Below are 24414 nucleotides of genomic sequence, written 5' to 3'. Positions count from 1 at the left end.
TTCTGTATACATCAGGTTCAATAAAATTGAGTATTGTATTTAGAATACGTTCTGTCGCAATATTAAAATTTAAAAAAACACAAGCCACGGATAGCTTCACCAACCAATATTTGATATTTTGTGAAGGTTGAATTTTCTGCTCTCTTTGCACTCTTACTGTTTAAAAAGTGGCAGTGTTCAAAATTCTCGATTCCTATGGAATTTAGTTTTACGTTGAGTCTTATGAAATCTTTGTACGGTGTACTAAAACTGCAGGAGGAAGTAATTTTTTGCTATAATTCACATAGATATATATAAATTTAAACATACTTCAAGAACATCCACAAATATCGCCACTAATAGAACCTAATAAGGCAACAAAAAAAAATTAACCCCTTAAATAATTGCTTTTAAACTGTATTTTTTTTTTCTAAAATTACATTTTATTTCAACACTTTAATCGAAATGAAGTCGCAAATAAAAGCATTTTCTTAAAACACACAGAAATTCTTTACCAACCAAAATGTAGCTAGAAGCGTTCGGTTGGAAAAATATAAAGAAAGAAAACCAGCAGCTTTGTGTATTCAACTCAGCGGCAAGTAACAGGTAGCAACAACACTATCTAATGTTTAGCAAAAAATGCAACAAATAGCAAAAGACACTCAAAAGAAAGTAAAATAAACCAGAAATGTGTTACACCCAAGCCATTTTCACTTCAAAGTGAGAGAGGGAATAAGAAAAAAAAAGAAACAAGAAAGAGCTTAGAACAGTGATACAAAGAATGGAAACACGAAAGAGACTGGTGACAATAGACCCAAAGCAAAAAACAAGAAAAAATTCTAATGAAAAGGACAACAATGAGAAGACTGTTTGCCACACAAAAAAAAAGGCAATTTGAAAGAAGAAACACAGTAACCGAGAAATGGACGATGGAAAAATCGCATTTTTATTTATTCTCTTTTACATTTATTCGTTAGCGCCGATAGAAAAAAAGGCTTCAGATTGAAGAAACAGTTTTGTACGATAATAAGAGTAGAAAATTGAAAATGAACACAAAATGTAGCAAAGATTCCCCAAGTGATAAACGGTAAATAGAAAATGGCGACGGTATTGGCAACAAATAGCACGAACAGCAAAAAAATATACCCTACAAACATAAGTACATAAGGCAACAATGAACGAAATGCTGCCGGTCCATTTTCTCAATTAAGGTGTTGGTTGCACAGGAATTTGTAGCATCATGGTTATAAGAAAAAATGAAAAATTGTTGGTAGGTAGAGCGGTATGGAGTGTGCTTTGGGCGTATAAAAGGAACACTTTTGTATTAAGAGACCTTTTAATTTAAAACACCATTTCATCCAATGAAAGCGAGAACACAGAAATGCAACAAAAATAAAAAAAAATAAGGTAATAGTCAGTAAGCGACGTACAGTGCAACGTCCGCATATAAGCTGCGGCCAAAAATTGATAGTATTCTGATTTCGATGAAATTTGGTGTATGCTACACTTTCACTTAGGGAAGGAGAAGTTTGAAAAATTGTCAGGATTGGCTGACAGCCACGTCTCCTACCCAGTCCACAGTCCACCACTTCAGTTTAGAAGAAACTTTCAACTTATTTTAATTTGAAATCAGCAGTATTTTACCATTTTATTACCAGCATGGTTAATTTATTTTCATCATTGTAAAAAAAAAATTTTATTTTTACATACGCTACTGACGAAAAACCGTCTTAACTCTGTATTATTTGTTATTCTGCATCAAAAATGTGATAATATATACAAATACGCTTATGTAGCGCAAAAAAAATATGAAGCGTGACTGGAAATTAAAATGAGAAGCGAGCCAATTAGCCTCCTTTTTAATGAAGACTTCTTATATTGTGAATTACCAACTCCTTTAATGCATTAAGTTGAACCCATATATCAAAAAGATCGTTAGAGGGCCTTCTCCGTGGGCGGAGGCGCACTTAGGCTTTATATTGTGGTTGCCTTAATGAGGGGAAGGGAAAAGAGACAAGCAAAGGGAAGGGAAAAGAGACAAAGCAAGAAGGCAGATGGGAAGGAAAAGAGCGTTGACAACTACGGCTCTGTGGTCACTATAAAGCTCCACAAATAACTGAAATTTATCCCTGAAATCTCATCGAGAGTGTGGAAAAAGTGCGGCCCAAGGTGCTTAAGCCTAAGGTTCGCAAAAGCCGGATACCGGATATTTTTATGGATTGTACATAGCGCACTGAGATTACAATCTTCTGGTATGTTTTGGAAAGCAAATATATTATATACAATTTTTCCGTTACTTTCTCTAATTGAGTTTTAACGTGTTTCCAAAATCAGTGTGATAATTTGATGAGTTGTGGTCGGTACCGTTCCGTATTAATTGTTGCACCCCACTTTAGCAGCTCCCACATACACTATAGCTCTTCGACGCTGGTTTCGGGTCAGATTCCTTCAGTCATCATTTCAAGCTCCTTCCACTCACGCCTTTCCTTATCTCTCTCCCTCATTTTAAAAAGAGTTCTCTCTATCTTCCTCTATTCTCTGTACCGCTCGCTTCGCCACTGGCTGCAGGATGGCTTGGTATGCTACATATTTTTGTTTAAGGGGTTTAAGTATAGTTGAAACGAGCGACGGATGTTTTTTATTTCCTAAACGAGCATGTGAACTTTGGTTACATTAAGGGGAATTGATCCAGTCGATATTTGATTCTCGGATAGCGCGCTCTGTGCGTATTTCCTATCTTTCCCAACGTAATCAATTTGGTTTTTGATTCTTAGATCAGGGTTCTTTGAAACCTTGAAGCCTTTGTGGATGGTGCTGCTGACTACCACTGTCCTTTATTGCCTGTACCTTCTATACTACTTGTACTTGTTACGTATATGGGGGCCGTCAATGTTCTTGTAAGTAATCATCCGGGTTTTTTTCTATCTCTTCACTAGTCATTGTTTTAACGTGGCTGGCCTCAAGCTCAGCTGTTACTAATCTTTTATTAGGTTCCTTACTTTTGTCAAAGTGCGATTCCAGTTAAATTACCGGTACGATTACCATTATCATCATCATTACCATTAACATCACCATTATATTGCCGTTACCGTTACCATCACCACTTCTATTACCATCGCCAATGCCATTACCATAACAATTACCATTATCAGCACCATTACTATCATCATTACCATTATCATTACCATTGCCATAGCCATTACCATAACCCTTACCATTACCATTACCATTACCATTACCATTACCATTACCATTGCCATTACCATTACCTGTACCATTACCATCAGCATCCCCATTACCAATACCCTTACTAATATAACTACCAATTACAATTATCAATGCCTTTACAATTGGCATTACAATTACCCTTGCCACTATGGTGTCGACAAATGCATTACTATTAGCATCGAAATGTTGGGCTCCAGTTAATGTACAACTATCTCAAACACGAAAACCATAAAGCTGTTATATGCACGAACTTAACGAGCTGCAAGCTTGTTCCCCGAAAAACTAATGATATGTACATATACATATTTGTAAGTAGTATGTATGTATGTTCACATGGTTGTATATAGTAGAATATGACGTGAAGTGGTAACGCTGAAAGGACGGATGTAGCAAATTCACGACTATGTATCATGATACATACATTGACAATTGAGCATGAAATTGAGCATGAGTGACAGACACATCCGCCGTAGCAATCAAGACGAACGGGAAGATGCGTCAAAGAAAATGCATATTCATATTCCCTGCATATAAGAGCCACTTTCACAAATAACAAAAATGCATAGTGCAATGCGATTGTAAACGCATATATAGCGTATGCTATGGAAAACTCTTTTTTTTCTCTTTTTGTTGCTCGCGTGTCACAAGCAGTCACATGCAATTTTGAACTGTCGTTGAGTGGCATCCAATTTCATATTCACATTCACCTTGCACATATTGCAAGTCAGCGCACAGTTACATAAACAATAACTGAAGCGGCAAGCGTGCGAATAAACACAATAGCAAACAGCAATGCTTGAACTTCTGCGAACTGTACAAAATTGCATTTCAAAATGCTTATTTCTGTCCGTTTCACTTCTGAGGGGGTTGTGGTGGTGGTGGATTGCTTTCAAATTTCTTTACACACACTTTCGTTACCGACTCGACAGATGGTCGAGTGTTTGTAAAACCAACCCCCGCCTTCTTTATGGACAAAACTTCTACCTGGGAAATTTAACAATAACTCGGCAGCGAATAATTCGGCCATAATTAAGTCTCCCAGGCAGCTGATGTCCACCCCAAAGAGTTCCACGGCAGATTCGAAGAGGTACGAGCCTAGATGTTTAAAAAATAGTCTTGAAAAAGCAGAATAAGTGAGGTGAGAAAAAATACTAACATAATTCCACCTCGTCATACTCCAAGTAGCTGCGCCAATAGGTCTCTGACTCCTGCCACAACTGAGAGTTGGCGCTTGGCCAGCCCAAGGATCTCGCTTTATCGCTCACAGCCGATTTACTCGTGGCCAAAAGGTTTTTTAATGCCGGAGTTTCCGCCCAACGCTCGGTGAGCCAACTAAGGGCGCATCGGTCCGGAAGCAGTCCACAGATTGCCACACAAACACTTAGAACCTCTCTTTCAGCAAAGACCTCAATAAAAATAACCTCAAGGTTGCCTTTTCTGGAAGGTTTTCTGAAATTTCACAATTTCAGGAACCAAAACCAGCCGAATTTGTAAGTAATTTAATGTAGTAAGAATCGCCCGAGAGAGAAGTCAGGCAGCTCTCAACTAATTTCGATCATACCATAAGCGGTCCTACACTCTGACTCCCGCTCGCTCCCCGTCCATCGAGGAAAGCTTAGAATTAAACATTATTCTATATCCTGTTGAACAAGGCGAGAAACTTTTTTCCAGGATTAAAAACGAACCCAAAGCTAGCAGATCGAAAAGTCGTCAGCGTAGGCGAGGATCTCACATTCCTTTTTCCAGCTCTTCCAGGACGATGCTGACAACGATTCAAAGAAAATGTAAGAGAACGCCCTACTAATGTAACCCGCACTCAGTCTGCTATGACACAGTAATGATAGAATACAAGATTGTAAATGTGTTGACGTCACGATAGCAACGAGTAAGGAAGATGAACACGCGAACATTTCTCTAATGACGTCACATGAAAATCTAATTCTGTCAAATTCGCGTAGAACAAAGTAGTGGTACTTCTGAATCGCCTGCTTCAGTCTCTCTATGTTGTGACTGCGACAGTTCGTTCTCGATGCATGCGGAAGAAAGGCCCAACTAAATTTATCGAGAGTCAGTCTTTAAATAAAAAGGAGAATCACTCTTGCCAACAAGTGCTACTTTAGACTGAGTAGAAGTGATATCCTCTCTTAAATCACCCATGAAACTCGTGTATCCTTGGTGTAGTGAAGACACGGATTCATCGCAAGATTTACGTGATTTTCTGCTTTGGCGTTAGCGAGTGCTGCAGACTAAAATACAGCTGCTCGGCCCATCGATATCCAATCAGGCCCCCCGTTTTGTTTCTTACTTCAAAAACACTAATCTTCTTCCCGACAGGATGATTAGACGATGGTTTGTGGAACGAATTCCCGTCAATACAAGTCTATATTTTTCATATAAAATGGCGGGATTGATTAGAGATTTGTAGAGCGTAATTTTTGTTCGTCGAGAGACAGTTATGCTTTTCAATAGTCTACCGAGCACAAAGTAGCACCCGTAAAGTCTTCGCTACTTCAAAGTTATAGATAACCAACAAGTGTTTTTCTGTGATGCCAGGAGTTTCTCTGCTAGACAAACCTCTCGTATCATTATTTTACTGTATATGGTGCCGCTGCGATTCCGATTGGCAGCCCTAATTACACTTTCCATTATTAGATTCGAAAAGGTCGCATGCATTTTATTTGTCTTGTCTAAAACCATGTTTGGTTTCAAGCAGCGCGAATAAGTCCGGTCCAGTTTAAATGCAGCTGAATGTTGTACTCAAAATCAGGGATCCAAAATTTAGACCGTCTTCTCCAGGAGCTTTGTTGTTTCTCAGCCGCACTATTCGTAACATTTCGACTACGCTATAGATAACCGCAACCCATACATACATATGTGAATTATTTTTTATGGGAGCATCGAATTCGGAATAAAAATACATTCAGTTTTAAACCAACACGTATTTTGAAATCGAATCAGAAATACCGTCAACACTACAATTTTTTTAACTACAAGAACTACCACACGTAGGTACATACTTCAGCAAAGCGGAGGTATACTAAAATATGAGCGCCGTTTATCGGAATCTTTGCAATCATAAATGTCAACGTAAACGTGCCACTATGCCATTATCTAGTCAGCAGCCAACACTTGCCACACACATTTCCTAACAAGTTGGAAGTTTGCGCAGTTTACGCTATAATGGATACATATTTATGTACACATATATACATCAATGTATGTATGTATATAACTACACCTGTGTCGGCACGTTTGTCCCCGCCTTTGCCACACTGCCAGCCAGATTATCTGACATCACGTTGCCGACAATAATGTGTAAGCGAAGCCGCCGAAAATCCATTGAAAAATAAAAACAAACTAGTCTTTTGAAGATTACTTGCCACAAGTTGTGGCCGCAGTAGAGTTTATACCGGAAATGGGGGAAGCAGTGTGTATGAGGTATTTTGATGCTTTTCATGTACTTATGTACTTATTATAATTCTTTTCTTTTGTAGTTGTAGTTACTTACACATGTTTTATATGAATATTTGTTAGTGGCACTTCAAAGGGACGAATATATAAAGCTTTTAAAGCAATATGACAGCTAAATTTTCTTTACTCAACATGCTGCATTTTCATGGAAATTCAAATTACCCATCTTTCCACATACATATGTGTGCATATCTATAGCACATACATACATACACACATATATAAATACATACATACATAGATGAGCGTAAAGTTCATGTGCGTTTCAGTGTCAGTGCAATAGAGCACCTAAGGGCATCACAAGCGTATCTTTGATGAAAGTGAAAAATGCATCGTTAGTCGTTTCTCTATACGAAACTTGTAAAATACCAAAAAGCTTCAAATGGCACATACATGTGTATGTAAATTAGGGCGTCCCAAAGTATTTTTTTAGCCAACCAATCCCCAGATCTGAAGGATATCAAAAATAAGAGGACACGTTTTTTTTATTTTGAAATCGATTAATATTTACCCGTGCAGCCGAAGCTTTGAAGTTTTCCATGTATTTTACATGGGGAGAAAACATGTATTCGTAAAATTCTTGTAAAATCGTTAAAAATAAATACTCTTTGATCGAATAAGACATCTTCCCTTCTAAGGCCTTCAAAATATAGCACTATGAAGCTGATTTAACTTAAAATCTTACTAAGTGTGTTTTAATAACGGATCATCCGTAATCTGTTAAATATAAAAATTAGTTATTTTATGTTTTTATAACCACCTCACGCAAAAACCACTCAATAGATGTTTCAAGTAATTTTTTTTGGATTCTACTCGACATTTATTGTAGGTTTGTGGTAAAATTTTTAAAAATAGGGTTGCCAGATATTTGAAAATTTAAAATTATTTAAAGGTCAATAAAATATTTGAGTTTCTTCATCAAAACTAAACGAGTTTAAAGATATCTAAAAATATTTTTCAACTAGGTTGCCACCTTTAAAAAAAAATAGAACAATGATTATTAAAAATTTAAGCTTATTTAATATCTCAGCATGGAAATAACACGAAAGGTGTACGCATAAGCTTTGGACGAACATGTTTTTTTAAATAGGGGTGCCACCCATCTATTAACTAAGATGGGGTAATTATGTTAGATAGGTGAAATTATCAGGGACCGAAAATAATCGTTATCATGAAGGATTTTTATTTAAAAGTCGTTGTATAATCGTTATTTTATGATTTATATTTTTCCAATCAAAAATAATCGTTGTTTTATGATTTTTATTTTTTCAATCATTTTTAATCGTTTTTTCGTGATTTTTATTTTTTCGATCATCTTTAATCGTGCAATCATAGTATAACGATTAAAAATTACACTGGTCTACAAGGGTTTTGCGAATAAGACGGGACCTGGTGTTTCCGAACGGATTTTTCGTGCTGAACACGAATCTGGGGTCCAAAACTTCCCATCACGTCACGTTTTCGAGAAAAAAGGGGTTGAAACCCCTAAAAACAGCGTTTTTGGACATTTTCGAAAAATTGTAGAGCCGAACCCTAACGTGCTACAAACTTTGCATATGTCAGAAATTAAAGGTAAAATTGTGCCCTTTCGAATGAGCCTTATGCCAAGTTGATCGCATGTGCCCTTGGAGCAGGGGGTGTATTTGTGTCTAGGGGTGCAGGAAAAAACAGCGTTTTTGGCCATTTTTGAAAAATTGTAGAGCTGAACCCTGACGTGCTACAAACTTTGTATATGTCAGAAATTAAAGGCTAAATCGTGCCCTTTCGAATGAGCCCTATGCCGAATTAATCGCATGCACCCTTAGATCAGGGGGTGTATTTGTGTCTAGGAGTCCAGGGAAAATTGATCGCAGAAAGAATTTCATCCACCATATTCGACCCGTCATCTTAAATTTTTAAAATCTAACTGCAGATTCGTAATCAGCGACTTTTAATATAGTTAAAACCTTGGCATTATTAATTTTCTATGATCGTTTAAGATTAAATTCTTTCTGTGATCAATTTTTCCTGCACCCCTAAACACAAATACACCCCCTGCTTTAAGGGTGCACGCGATCAATTCGGCATAGGGCTCATTCGAAAGGGCACGGTTTAGCCTTTAATTTCTGATATATGCAAAATTTGTACCACGTCAGGGTTCAGCTCTATAATTTTTCGAAAATGGCCAAAAACGCTGTTTTAGGGGTTTCAACCCCTTTTTTCTCGAAAACGTGACGTGATGGGACATTTTTGACCCCGGATTCGTGTTCAGCACGAAAAATCCGTTCAGAAACACCAGGTCCCGTCTTATTCGCAGAAAAAAAGTTGAAATTTGTAGACCAGTGTTATCGAAAAAATAAAAATCATAAAATAACGATTAAAACTGATCGAAAAAATACAAATCACAACATAACGATTAAATTTTGATTTTTATTATAAAAACCATAACGGTTACGGTCCCTGGAAATTATGCAATATGCATTTTAACACATTCGATATTTTGACATGGTAGCGTCGATATATGGCACTCATTTTAATTTTTTAGATAGGTGCCGACTCTATCCAGAAATATGTAGGGGTTAAAACTTTATTTCAACACCTTTTGTTTTAAACTCATATTTTACTTAAGCGCAAGTAGCATGATTGAAAACATTTTTTATTATAGATAAGTGGCAACCCCATCAAAAACTATATTTGAATTAAAGTATATATTTTAAAAAATTTTGCTGGGAGTGCACAAGCCTTCCATTTGATACCCATATTGTGGTATTAAGTAAGCTTAAATTTTTAATAACCGTTGTTGTATTTTTAAGAATGGTAGCAACCCCGTACAAAACTGTTTTTAAATCTCTTCAAACGCTTTTAGGTTTGATAAAGAAACTTAATTATTTTATTGAGCCTTTAAATAATTCAAAATTTTCAAATATCTGGAAACCCTATTTCTCGAAATTGTTTACCCATACTCACAGAAATAATCGAGCAGAATGGGTGTATTTTTGGGCCACCCTAATGTGCATACATACATATGTACCTTCGCTTACGAATGCATATAAATAAGATTTCTGTTACTCATACGACACGTGTGACCCCCAAAAATACTGCTGTTGACAGTTGAGCAGATAAATTAAAGTTTTTATATACAGTGGCCAAAATATAAATAAGAAAGATATATTTTAGCATTATGTTGCTATTTTCCTTTCGTTTATTTAATGTTTATTATTTTTTATGAAAGTATAGCTTCGAACTTTCTAAAAAAACTAAAAAAAATTGGAAAATTTTACAAAAGTTTGAGCTTTTGAGAAATCTAATAACTTCTTGAAAACATCCTTAGTATGCAGTTTTGTAGTCCATTCAATTTCAGTACCATAAAGTGCAAGTTTAAAGTAGCAATGATTTACTGTTGATTTTTGGCAATTCGTTTTGTGGCACGTTTCTTCATACAATAAATTGTCCAACATACGTTGTACTGGAAGAAAATTAGTGAACGAAATATTGTCAAAAATCAACGTTAAATCCTAGCTATTTGAAACTTAATGGTTTACGAAACTGCTTACTCAAAAGAATTATAAAAAACCTGATCAAAAAGTTAAACATTTTTATTAACATTTGTTAAATTTCGAGGAATTTTTATAAATGTTCTACAAAGTTTAAAATTTTTATTCACATAATATCCTAACATTTTAACATTTAAAGAAACAAAAATAGCCAAAATTTGCTAAAATGTCTTCCTTAGTTACATTTTAATCTAGATAGTTTTTTCACTTGAAAACCCAAAAATATGTATACTAAATTGTATAAATACTTTCATCATTTCCTGCGTACGTTTTCGTAGAAATGTTTCTGACGAAGTACTTGTAAGGTAATGCAAATCTCTATTTGCCATAATAATTTTGCCATAATAACTAATGTTTGCCAATATTCATATTCACAGAGTCTCTTTTCTCTGCACTTGAAAACCTAGCTCAATTTTCTAAAGAAATGCATTCTGTGATGCCAACATGCAGACATTGCAATAGAAGAGTGGTGATTTTTCCTGGAAATTATTTCAAATTAGTTTATTAACAGTGCACACATCGTCGCATGGCGGGCAATACCTTGTATCCGCCAAATGAAATACCACATATGAGCTGGCACAGAAAAACAATTATTTTGATTACCCTGTCTCACTGCTTGGTAACTTCACAAATTTAATGATAAACAATTATAATAGAAGCACATATTTTGTAAGAAAAGCATTCAACACTTTGAAGAAAATTAATTACAATAATTCTAATGAGTGTATAGAATTAACAAAAACAACCACTCTATCAAGTTGAAATAGCGGCGAATCGGCTGCACTTGATTTTAGTCGGGGTGGAATAAGGAAATGGACTAGCAACAAGAGTTTACGAGGTGTGCATAGCTCAGTTGTTAGTGTTGCTGGCTTTGCATATCGATGATGCCGGTTCGATTCCAGCTGAAGTCTAGAGACTTTTAAATGTCATACTGTGTGAAAGCTAACGTTTTCCGGCGATAAACGGCGACTAGTTCTTATCAGGGTGGCTTTAAACCGTGTTAATCTGCATATAATTCCGAAGACGACTTTGTTTATTTAGGAACAAGCATTAGCTGCTGGATTAATAATAAGAAATCCAACGGAGAATCACTCCTGTCAATAAGCGTTACGTTGGACTGGGTAGGCAATTGAGAAGTAAAATCCAAAAAACCCTCTCTATAAGTCACTCATCATGCCCATGCTGGTCAATGGCGCAGAAGCAGCATCTAAATATTCGGGAGAAATATTTACGCGCCGTTATGCATTGGCGACAGAACGATGAGCTGTAAGAGCTTTTTAACGGTCGTAAGGATGACTACAAGCCTTGCTCCAGCCTTGAAATTATTCAGGGTATATCTCGCTTGGGGAAGCAAAGGAAGAAAGAGGTCTTCTCTGCGATGTAAAGGCCAGATGGGGTGGAACTTGGCTTCACTTCCACTATTTTTGTTTTGCAGTGCAGATAGGTCAAGTTGTGGGGCTCAGATAATCCATATACGAGCAAATCTCATGAGTTGTTACATTTTTCGACTTAAACGTGCTTTTGGTCGAAAATTGTGGTACACTTACCTTTGACAATTAAGTTTTGCATAAACTATGAATTTCAAGTGTGCCAATAAAAATTTTTAAATTGTAATTTTTGTTTAGTAAATCATTGTCATCTTAAAACCAATATTTGGCGGTACACTAGTTTTACTACTACAGGTTTGTTCGATTTGGTAAGAAAAACATTTTCGCCGTTTAATGTTAAATTTTTGAAGTGACTTAAACTTTTAAGGGCCAAATTCACAGTGCGTAGTTAACCACTGATAAGAGTTTAACTATGGATTTTCATATTCACAATGCTCAGTTAACAAAAGTTTAAACCAGCATGCCCCCATAGTTAAAATCTTGTGAAATATTTTTTTTTTTTTTGTGGAACGAATTTCAAATTTGAATCGAAAAGTATTGATTTTAAGAATTTGTATATTTTCAGGCGATACGAATTTCCATAGTTAACTATGTGACTCTGAATATAAATTCATAATTAAACTCTTGTTGGTGGTTAAGTTAACAATGGTTTAACTAAGCACTGTGAATTCGGCCCTAAAAGGGAAAAATCTTTAATTTGGTGGCGCACTCTTGAAACTCCACAGGTATGTTGTATATGAAGCCAGTTTCATTGCCTCTAACATGAACATTCTATTGACCAAATCCACAGTCCTTCACATCGTAGATTTGCTTGCCGATGGAATATTTTAGTCTACAAGGAAAATTAAAGGAAACGTATCTTTTTTTTTTAATAACGATTTTTAATAAAATTATGCATATCAAATTTAAATTATAAAAAAAAAAAAAAAAACGATTAAAAAATTTTGCTTTGTCTGCCATTTTTTCTAATTAAAATATATAATTTTATAGTCCTGATTCTTATAGGTGGCCTAGCTTACATTGAAAATTCGTTTGAAATCTGCATAAACATTAAAATTATGTAACTAAATGGCGGTCAATGCTGTAAAAAGAAAAGAAGTTGAATTTATCGAAAAAGCCACGTTTTCTTCTTCAAAATTTTACAACAAATTTTTACCAATTTGGGGAAGAATTGGCATAAGTTTGAAGCGGGCTAAACCATGTTGGAAGTCAGAAGAATCTATTTTTTATCGTCTTCATTTTTATAATTCAAAATTGATATGCTTTTGTCTTTATTAAAAATCGTTTTTCCAAAAAAAAAATATAAATACGTATCCTTTCATTTATTGTAGAAAATCATGTTTCATTGATGTGAAGTTGTCAGCCTGCCTCATTTGAGATGGATTTGGCCTATTTGAAAACTTCTTAAAGTTATTAAAAAATAATTTTGATTTTTTTCAAGTGATAATAAAAAAATTGTAATTTCGGTACTTTTTCGACTAAGTAAACGTTTTTAGGCTAAAATTGTTCGAATTCTTGATTTATCATTTTTTGTACTTTTTTGTGGAACTTGATTGATTAAAATAAATATAGAAAGAATGATTTAGCTGTTTTTCTGGCGTGAGAAGGGAGTAACACTGAAAAACAAAACTCTTGAGATTTGCTCATATGTATCTCGATTATTATGTGTTTATCATTTGAAAGCGAGCTCTGTAAGAACTTTTTTTCAACTGCATACGAATTCAGAAATTAGCCTTCCAGAGAAAGTGTGATCCAGTGTAATCTCCATAACAGCAGTAATGGCAGTTGCAATGCATCTTCAAAGTATTATCAAAATCTATATTATTTTCTGAGCATCTCTTGAGTTTTACAATTAATTCATCAAAAATCTTAGACCAGCGAAATTCAAAAATATTCTCTCTGTTTTACCAGATAAAAAATAAAAAAAATAAATTTACACTTCACTATGGCCATTACCGCAATCGTGCAATTACATAAAATCACCTACATGGGCGCTGTTACATATCTGAACAGCAGCATGGCACTTCACACACCTGTGCGCAATTTTTCTTACCTGCCCCCCCCAGAGCTTTTACCGGCTGCTCAGCAAGCGGTTGGGTGGCATTGCACCTCCGCACAAGCAGCCACAAACTTGTGGCACCGCCGCAACTGCAGCTCTGCAACAAATTTGCGTTATCTACACATTTTCTTCAAGTGGTCATACTTGATTTTTTTTTTTATGCGGCCATACAGCGCTTATTGCCCGCAGTTATCTTTATTTCTATGGCAATTTTTCTTTGCTTTATTCTTCCTACCCTCAGCTGTATAGCACTTACGTATGTACATATACTATATATGTATACAGTCAGTCAATTAAGTTTAGGTACAGCGAATTTTTTACAATACGGGCAACTATTTTTTAAATATTTTATTTTTCGCTATTTTTTTTTTATAAAAATAGAGTTAATTCTACAACAAAAACCCCAAAAATCAAAGTTCCAAACCTTGTGCAAAATTAAACAAAAATTCTGCAAAATTTCAATCAAATATTGCACTTTTTATTTACGCTCTCTAGAAAAAAGTTGAGTATGCAGTTTTTTAGTCCATTCAATTTTAGTATAATAATGTGCAAGTATGAGGAAGCTAGGACTTACCATTGATTTTTGGGAAATTGTTTTGTTGAAGGTGTCGCATATTTGTTCCATATAAAAAAATTATCAAACATTATTCTATATGGAGAAAATGAGCGACACCTTCAACAAAAAAAAATTGCTAAAAATCAATGGTAAGTCCTAGCTACCTCAAACTTGCACTTTGTTATACTAAAATTGAATGGGCTGAAAACTGCTTACTCAACTTTTTTCTAGAGAGCGTAAATAAAAAGTGCAATATTTAAATGAAATTTGGCAGAATTTTCTTGTATTTTGCACAAGGTTTGGAACTCTGATTTTTAAGTTTTTTTTATAGAATTAACCATATTTTTACAAAAATTTATTTGAAAATAAAATATTTAAGAAATCGTTGCCCGTATTGTAAAAAAAACGCTGTACCTAAACTTTATTGACTGACTGTATGTAAATGTATGCACTTAAGTAAGCGTATGCATTATATTCCCTTGTATTCTTCTGCCTTCCTCCTTCTTTCTTGCAGAATTTTAAGATAACGCCGCAGAGGCATTATTAAACTACCCAATTGGGGAAGGGAGCGGTTGACTTTTGGGAGCAGCCCTGCATCCCAGCATCCCATTGCTTCACAATTTTATATTTTTTTTCTTTCCTAAGCATTTATTTCTGTATGCAATGTAACGATGCTATATGCAACACACACACACACATATGTATATGTACTGCCGCACTTTTTCATATTCTTATCTCTTTTTTATGCGTACTAACTACTGACACTTCTTTGGCACATCTCGCACTTCGTTTTCTCTACTCGGCTACGCTGAAATTTTATGACCAAAGTCATCACTATTTAAGGTTATTTAATACTCTCGCCACAGTATCTGCCATGGCACATGGCTCAGCACTCAGTATTCGACACCCAGTACTTAGCCCTTGCAGTGTAAAATTTCTTCGTACCAGCCCGCTTGCTGGCAGCAGCTCTCCACACTCGCACTTGAAGAGTCATTACATGGCACATTTTTATTGCCACGCTGTGTGTTAGAGTGCAACTTTAATGTTGAAGAAGCGTTCTCGTCTTTTTTTATTCTTTTGTATTGCGTATTTTGTTGCATGCAACGCGCGTAAAGTTTTTAATCATCAGCGTCATTATGATTACTTACTTACTTATTCGCCAACAATTTTTTCAAGGTTCCGTCTCACTTATTACTGCTGTTATTCTTATTTTTGTTATTGTTATTCTTGTTGTTGCTGTGGTTGTGCAGCTTTAATGTCCTCCGTTGCGCTAGCTACACTTTAATATGTAGATAAAAATTTTTAAAAGTTTGCCAAGTCAATTTGTGAAATGCGAACAGCAGCTAAGAACTCCGAAAAAAAGAAAACCTACTTAAGAGTTCACAGGCTAAGTTCGCTTTTAAGTTCCGCTCATTAAAGGGTTAAAGCTACGTTAATTGCAATAAAGTTTATAAACAAAAAATGGAGGCAAACTTAATTTCTGAGATGATGGTGTTATAAAGTTCAGCAAGTTTTTAAATAGAGATATGTTTAACTTGAAGTAAGTATGCGAGAGAAATCATAAAAAAGGTTGAATGTTTTCTCAGGAAGCGTGACTTTTAGTTAAATTTACTGAAACTTAAGTTCAAGAATAAGCAACGATATTAAAGTGCAAAAATATTTTATGGAATTTCGACTTTATTTCCTCTTAGCAAACATTTACGTACAAAGAAACCAATTGCGCCCATGAACACAATAGAATAAGGACCTAAAAAGTTGGTGCGAATGGGCGTAACTTTGCCTGGAAAAAAGTACATTATAAATATTGTTGGCCTTTGGCCAAACCGACGTACTGTTTGTGGTGCCAAATCAAGACATCACGTCCTTAGTGAAATTTTCCATTAAAAATTTACGTCACTTCTGTCGGCTATAAAGCTAAGGAGTCAAATGCTTTACATTTGTGCCCATTGCAAATGTTGGATTTCACTAAATAGCTTAGCATTAAGTGTGCCTAAACGTATGCACTATTAAATGCTTATGGCATGTTATGCGCAGCCTCTATTGATCTGTTGCGCTAGCCCGCGGTCTCTGGCTCTTCGAGCTGGTGCACAATTGCGCTCGGGTATAAAAAATACTCTCGCGTATTATATATACATAATTTTCAAGTAGGTGGCAACCCCACTCAAACAAAAAATAAAATCTTATTTCACATGCAGAGACCATATCCTTTCATTTGGTACCCTTTAAATTTTTAAAAAGTGGCAACCCTGCTCAAAAAGTAATACATTATTGAACATCTAAAAGCCGAGCCCTTTTATTTTACACCTCATTTCTTGTAATCCGGCGAACAGTGTGTATCTAATAATTTTTTAAACAGGTGGCAACCCGTTAGGAATTTAAAGTACCAAAGATAATATTCCTATCGATACAGATTATATTTAAAAAAATCTCGTAAAAATCCGTTCTGCAGTTTTTGAGATTAGCGTGGTCAAAATATCTCGACTTTCTTTTTTACTGTGTATAGAAGATAGTAATTTTTAAATAGGTGGTAACCCTATTCAAAAAATGAAAGCGTTTGTACATGCGAAGGCCAGGCCCTTTCATTTGGTATCTCATTTTGTAATCCAACTAACGGCGAAAATCTTTATACTTTTTAATAGGTGGCAACCGTACTCAGAAAAATTATACATTGTTGTGCATGTAGAGGTTAAGTCTTATCTTTTGACAGTGAAGGTACAGAAGTGATGCCTACGCTTATTATAATTGAATATAGTAATTTTAATAACAGATGGCAACCCCATGAAAAAAACCTTAATGCTTTTCTAGAGGCAAATCCCTTTCATTTGACACCTCATCTTTTGTAATCCAACGAACGATGCGGATTTTATAGTTTTTTTAAACAGGTGGCAACCCTATTCAAATTCTAAGTAAAAAAGGTCACTCTTCTATCGATACAGAGTATATTTGATAAAATCTCGTCACAATCCGTTCAGTAATTTTCGAGATTACCGCGTACAAAAATCTCGGACTTTCCTTTATGTTTACTATGTATAGAAGATATAGATTCTGAAACATACCAAATTTTGTTGCAAAATACTAGCTGGGGTACTTACAATACACTACCTGACACGCTCACATACATATAAGGGTAACTCCAAAATCTGAACCACCAATGCAGATGGAAAGACCACAACCTTCACCCTGTTTCAGTATGATTGGCTCCACGTTATCCGGTTGTATTTCCGGTAAAATATCTAATTACTTTATCCACAAATCTTTAATGTTAATTACGTCATCAAAGCTCTCCAAATTTCTCCACCAAATTCTTCCTAAACATTTACAATTAGGAAGTTCTTTGGTTGATTGCAGTGCTTCCTAGTCGCAGCCCAGGGCACAATTAGCCCATTGTTGCGACATTTTGGTGCATTTCTCGCGGAGGATAATTTGTCTATGCACATTCTATGTTGATATGGCGAACCATTTCGATTCTCTAATGAATCTACCGATTTCGTTTATGTTGGCTCCTGATAGGTCAGTTAGTTGTGCTACCAGAAGTTTTCCTTATGTTTTTGGGCTAATATTCTAAACAGCTGGACATTCACAAAGGAAGTGCTGGACACTTTCTTCGCTATCTTCTAGCTAACAGCTGCGGCAAATCATATTATGGGGTAGACCTATTTTGGCCGCATGTTTGCCTATGAGCCAGTGCCCCGTGATGGTTGCCACAATTCTGAATACCTCTGGTTTTGATTAGCAAAGCCGGTCCAAGGTCTTCGTCCTGTTGTAGACAGGCCTAGTTTTCTCGATAACTTACAAGTCTGTATATCTGAGACCACCTGCGTCTAGCCAGTGCAAGGAAATGCGCGTTAATCTCTCTTTGGACTATTCCAACGGAAGAAACCCAGTAACACCGCTTGGGATTCATCCCAACCGGCTCCTGTCTTCTCATTGACTTCTTGCTATGTCCGGGAATCCAGACAAAATAAACGGTTGAGACATTATGAGCTCATTATCACTTTGCATTCCCTAACCAGCTTAGATTTGGTAACCAGTGATGCTATTGTCAATAGCGATGCCTGGCTGTCAGAGTATATTGTTGCTTGTCTCTTGTGCCCAACTGTATTGCCTAGGATTTTACAGGCTTCTAGTATCCCTAGAACTTCCGCTTGGAAGATGCTTGTAGAATTTCCAAACCGTAGAAAGAGAGCCACACCGAGTTCCTCGAAGTAGACTCCCGTTCCTACACAGCAGTCTATCTTGGAACCGTCATTGTGTAGAGAGATTGCCTCTCAGTCGGCCACTCAGTCTCTTCTCCAGTCCATTCTGGATGGGAATAACACTTGCACGTTACACCTGAAGGCCAAATTGCCTACTATTTACATATTTTGTCGGTCTAATTAATTGCATTTGGTTTATGATCAACCCATGTCCGAAGTGTCTAGTCTCCCAAAGGCCTAACTCTCTGAGTGTGGCCGCCGTTTTCATAGCTACTTGTTTCAGGTGAAGATCACCAGGGATTCAATTAAGGATTTTATTTAGCGCTTCTGTCACTTTCTTTGCAGTAAACTAATAGCTTTTGTCTTTTTTTTATAGTAAACAATTCAGTTTATTAAGAGTAATCTTTAAAATAATCTTGGCTAAAAGTTGCGAAGGACTATTTACAACGAGTCTCCTATAAAAATCTTCTGTGAAAGTCCCAGCATATGTTTCATTACGATTCATCCATTAAGTTTCAAGAAAAGTCAACTAAGTCTGATTACTACGAACCATTTATATTTTGAAAGTAAATATTAATGTACTTGTAACTACCCTTATATTTTTTTATATGTACAGACATACATACGTTCTTGTATTTGCGTAAAAATTGTAATAATCGTACTTAAATCATCGTAAATTATCCATTTTATCTGCATTAGTGATTTGACTACTGTGCCGGCAAATGGATTTTCCCGATTGCTATTCTCGTCAATTACCAGTGTTTTCGTCAGCGGTGACGCTGTCCGCATCATCAATACTGGATTCAGTGTTGTCAAAGTCATGTCAGCGCTTGGCAGATTAAGGCATTGACACATTGGCAGTTGTATGAGTATGTCATCGTAGTCATTTGTATTAATTTCACTAGACAAATACAATTACGGTACACAATGGCAAATACCCGAGGGACTGGGATCGAAGTGCTTATAAATACGCATGGAACGGCAGTGATTTATGTATTAGTTTTTGTTAAACAAAAAATTGGGTATTAATTTTAGTAGTTTAAAAACTGGGCATGTATTTTGCTAACCTGAGGACTAATTGTGTGTTTAAACCTGGACATACTTAAATACTCGCAAAGAGTTTTTCGACATTTAAAAATTGGACAAAAAATTTACTAATTACTGACTTTACGCATTTGTTTATTTTAAAACTGGGCGTCAAGTTTAGTTATTTCAATAATTGAAACAAGTTTTTGGTCATTTATAAACAGGACATAACTGGTTAAAGAGTTTTTTTTTACATAAACACTGGACAAAACTTTTGGATATTTAATTAGTGGCGACAAGTTTTTATCATTCAATTTTTGCAATTTCAAATTTGGGCAAACAAAATTTTTATTGAAAACTGTTTTTTGTTTACTTGCCATTAAGTTTCGTCAGTTTAAAAATTGGTTAAAGATTTTTTTTACAAAAATAATGGGCATAAATTTGGGATATTGAAATCGTGGCGGCAGGCTTGGGTGACTCAAAAATTTAAGATAAATTTTTGCAATTCGAAAATTTGTCAAAAATATTTTTTATTAAAAACTACCCTTTATTTTTTGTTTATAAAAGCTCGCCATAATGTTAAGTTATTTAAGTGCTGGGAATATATGTTTGGGATCATTTAAAAACTAGACATGTTTTTCCAACTCAAATACTGAGTGAATTTTTTTTTTTTTTTTTTAAACTCGACATTTATTTAGTTGCTTAAATACTGGAGACAAGTTTGTGTTCATTTACGCATTACCTAACCACAAATCACAAATTTTTGCAACTAAACAACTGGGCATATATTTTTTTGATTTAGAAAAATTTTATAGTTTTCTTTTTTATTTAGAGAAAGTTCTTGGTCACTTAAAGATTGAAAATAAATTTTTGTGCATTCAAAAATGGACATAAAATTTACATGTTTTCAAAAAAAAATGTTAGCCCTTGCGGTTCTGTTGAACGTTTGGCCGAGCCTTACCTCCGATTCCCGGTGTGCTTCTTAATGAGAAAGTTTTTTAGGTTCACCTAAAAAATGGTAATTTTCGAGACAAAAATTTTCAGCAATCGAACCTCGGTCCTATCGAGTGCTAGCAAAAATCGCTAATCTCTCGGGTTTGGCTTCATTTCAAATTTTGGCATACATTTTTTAAATGTAGGTACCAACTGTTTATTTCCAATTTTCAAATTTCAAAAAATCCATGTCCATTTTTAATGGCCAAAAGTTTGTGTGCAATTTTTAAATAATTAAAGGTCATGTCAAGTTTATAAATTACCTAAAAATCTGAATGCGGTTTTTAAATTACCAAAAAATTATGTGCGGTTTTACTTTGATGAGCTCAAATATTCTGTAAAACTGCGTTTACAATAAAGTAAAACATATATCGGTTTGTAAATATAACTATAGTAATTAAAAAATACACTCTTTTAGTCAATACCTAAGTATTTATACATTTGTGTGTTCATTCTTTACCATTACTCTCTTTTCATGTCTACACACTTGTCTCCAAAAATCTACAAAAATGCTACGAATTTACACTTGAATGCTTCATTTATCCATCCACACATCGATTACACCATTTGTGCGTACATTTGTGTCTACATGCACATGTGCAACTTCAACATCTTCGTGAATGCATCGGGAATTTTTTAACAAATTTTTCCACAAAATACCAACGGAAACCGTCTTCGAACAACTGGCTTGAATGCGCCGCTGCTGTTCTTTCATTATCTATCCACTTACTACTCCTTTACGCTGCTCTACTTTTGCCACTGCTCATCAATAGGAAACGTTTTTGTAATTGCTGCCATCATATTGGAACGTAACTTGCAGAATGTTGCCAATTATTTGGTTGCATCCCTGGCTGTTGCTGATCTATTCGTTGCCTGTCTGGTGATGCCACTGGGCGCCGTCTACGAGGTAAGCGAAGTGAATGCAAAAATGAAGACGAATACACAAAAAAAAGAAATTCGCACAATGTTATTTATTCTGAGCAAAATAAATGAAATGAAATGAGTTGCATGCATAAATTTTCATTGCGTTAAGAAAGTTTTTGCTTACATTATTGGCGAGACGCTTTAAGATACATTCAAGTATTTAGAAGGCGGTGCTAAGCATTTTCTCCAAATAACTTAAACCTACTTTTACTTGTAAAGCTGAAATTTTCCAACTGTTGCTGCTCATTGCTACACTTGACCTTTAATATGTACATACAAACTTATTCTTATATTTCATAAGCATTTAGAGCTCGCCAACTTGGGCACTTGAAAGCGCACTTGGTATTACAGAATTCTACTTAACTAAAATGCCCACTTGGCATGGTAAAACATTTGTCTACCTTGTATTTACTATATACATACATATATATGTGCACTGTATTCAGCAAGAATTTGTGAAGTATTAAATTTTCTTTTGAATTTTATAAACTATACCCTTCCGAATGCCAATTCCTCAAGTTCTGTTAAAATATTTGAGATATTCCTTAGAAATCAGCCAACAACACACAATCTTATAAGATTGTATATTCTTTTTTTTCTGGCATTTCATGCTACTTTAAATAAGCCGAAAACTCAGAGGCGTACCCACATTTCTAACATACAACTCATCTTTGTAGTCAACCTGTAACTTATTTCAATCCTTGAAAAAAATATATATTCTGTAAATATACACTAGGCGACAAATGAAAGTGTACACCTTGTTCGAATATACATATATTCACAATTTTTTTTTATGAACAATTCTTTTAATGAAAAATTGTTTGCATTAATTATTTATAAAAATATAGTTCATTCAAAAATATAAAGCATGCAAATCAAAGTTTCACACTCTGGTTATATAAATTTCACAAAAATTCAAAAAATTGTTTCTAGAAAATCTTCCAGTATGCAGTTTGGTAGCGCATTGAATTTTAGTGCAAGTTACAACCGGCTACAAAATCGCGCAAATTTTTGAGAATTTTTTTTTTTTGAGACTACTTTTGAGTTTTTTTTATAGCAAGTGCAATTTACAAAACCTACCGTAGAATTTTTAAAATTTTGTTAGTAATTGTCTCCCGCAGTTTATTTCATAAGCAATTTATGTTTGAAATTTGCACTTCATTATACTAAAATTAAATGTGCTACAAAATTGCATACTCAAAAGTTTTCTAGAAACTCTGAATACACAATTTTTTGAATTTTTGTGAAATTTATGTAACTAGAGTGAGCAATTTTGATTTGTATGGTTTATATTATACAATGGACTATATTTTTATAAATGATTAATGCAAAAAACTTTTCATTAAACAATTTTCTGGAAATGCGGAATAAAATGTTGAAAAACATAATGAATACTTTTTGAGTTTTGTCAGCTTTATATAAAGTATGATTTATTTTTTATTTATAGAATCAACTATATTTTCATAAATAACTAATGCAACAAATTTTTATTGCTTATATTATACATAAATAGAATGCAATATATTTTCATAAATAATTAATGCAAAAATCCTTCATGAAAATAATGGTGAATATTATATTTGAACAAGGAGTACACTTTCTTTTGTCGCCTAGTGTATATCTTTGTATGTATGCACGCACTTATATTGGCAAACATTTTTAAAGGCTACTCCCCTTACTCCATCTCTTTCCTACCTGGAGTTGCTGAGTTGAATATAACACGAACGGTCAAAGAATAGGCCTATAAAAGTGAATACCCCACGAGCAATATTTCGACGTCTCAGTTGAAATGAATTTGCGTCAAAGTTGCCATTAACGATAAAGATAGTTTCAATACCAACTGAGTATCAGCATGCAAATATTTTTTGGCGCTTTCACTTTTGCTAAATAGGTGTCAGACCGAGTTTCTCCTTCAATTTGTGTTGTGCGATGTTGTAACACAAATGGAGGGACCTACAGTTTTATGCCGCCTCCGAACGACGACAGATTTTTGTGCATATTTTCGCCTTCTACAGAGTTCGGCTTATACAGAGCGGGTTTCACTATCAGGTCATGGAAACCGACAGATTTTAACCACAATTTGTTAGCTCCTCGTGGAAGACTCTGACACCGTTTCAAGCAAGATCGAGGTTTCATGTTTAACACAAGACTCTAGAACAGACACAGGAACCGGGTACATCTTACAGATTTTCAGATAACTACAAATTGGTTGAGCTTTACAAGGTAATTCTAGTAAAAAGTCCTTCGTAAGACAAAAAAAGGCAAGACAGTTCGAAAGTATTTTGTTATTCCAGCAGACAATTCTTAGAAAAAAAGTCTCTCATTCAGCACTAGAATTTTTTCTTTTTTTATTTAAGTTTTTTCTTTTTTAATTATTTTTTTATTTAATTTTTAGATTTTATTTTTTAAAAAGAACAATTTTTTTTATTTTTGTTTTAATTTAATTTAATTTAATTTATTTTTCTTTTATTGATTACTTTTTATTGTTTTAAAAAGAAAACAATATATATTTTTTTTAAATTTAATTTAATTTTTAAAAACTTATTGCTCAAAGCACAATGGCATAATGCTAAGACCTCCTCGTTAACAGATCTTTCAATTAGTCTTTCGAAAAACAGTAAACTGCCAGTAGCGATTTTTCGAGCTCAATAAAAACCCCAACCTCCCTAAACCAAAGTATTGAGAAATTACTGCAAGAGTGCGTAACTATAGTACTCGTTTATGCCTCCTAAATCTCCCAAGCAGCATTTTGAGTCATCATTTTAGTCTTATGAGCTCATTGTTGACCAGCCAGGCTAACCTGATCTGAAGGAAAAGCATTTATTAGCTTACTTAAATAATTTATTCAAATAATTTCAAGCTTATGGCGAGATTTTGTCAAAACACTTAGCATTGCTTACAACAACATAAAATTTCTGAAACCAGCAGCTCCAACCAAAACTGTCAAAGTCACCAGAGAAATACTAATTTATTATTGTTAACTAACTAACTCTCCAATAACTTTCTTCTTTTTCAGTCAAAAGTCCTTTTGTTCTGCCATCATTTAGCAACTTTCACTATG

General features: G+C 34.7%; 1 protein-coding gene across 1 annotated transcript in view; it reads left to right on the top strand.

The window, feature by feature from the left end:
* LOC118742854 (5-hydroxytryptamine receptor 2A) overlaps positions 1–24414 on the top strand; it is a 170961-nt gene that overhangs the window by 14733 nt on the left and 131814 nt on the right. Inside the window, exon 3 of the mRNA XM_036475255.1 lies at positions 21203–21336. Within this exon, the coding sequence (XP_036331148.1) occupies positions 21203–21336 (134 nt within the window). The remainder of the gene's footprint in view (positions 1–21202; positions 21337–24414) is intronic.

This window comes from Rhagoletis pomonella, unplaced genomic scaffold, assembly GCF_013731165.1.
Source record: "Rhagoletis pomonella isolate Grant_MI unplaced genomic scaffold, Rhpom_1.0 Rhpom_scaffold_00007, whole genome shotgun sequence".
Classification (NCBI taxonomy): domain Eukaryota; kingdom Metazoa; phylum Arthropoda; class Insecta; order Diptera; family Tephritidae; genus Rhagoletis; species Rhagoletis pomonella.
Note: the sequence above shows the minus strand (reverse complement) of the source record. Positions and strands in the feature narration are given on the sequence as shown.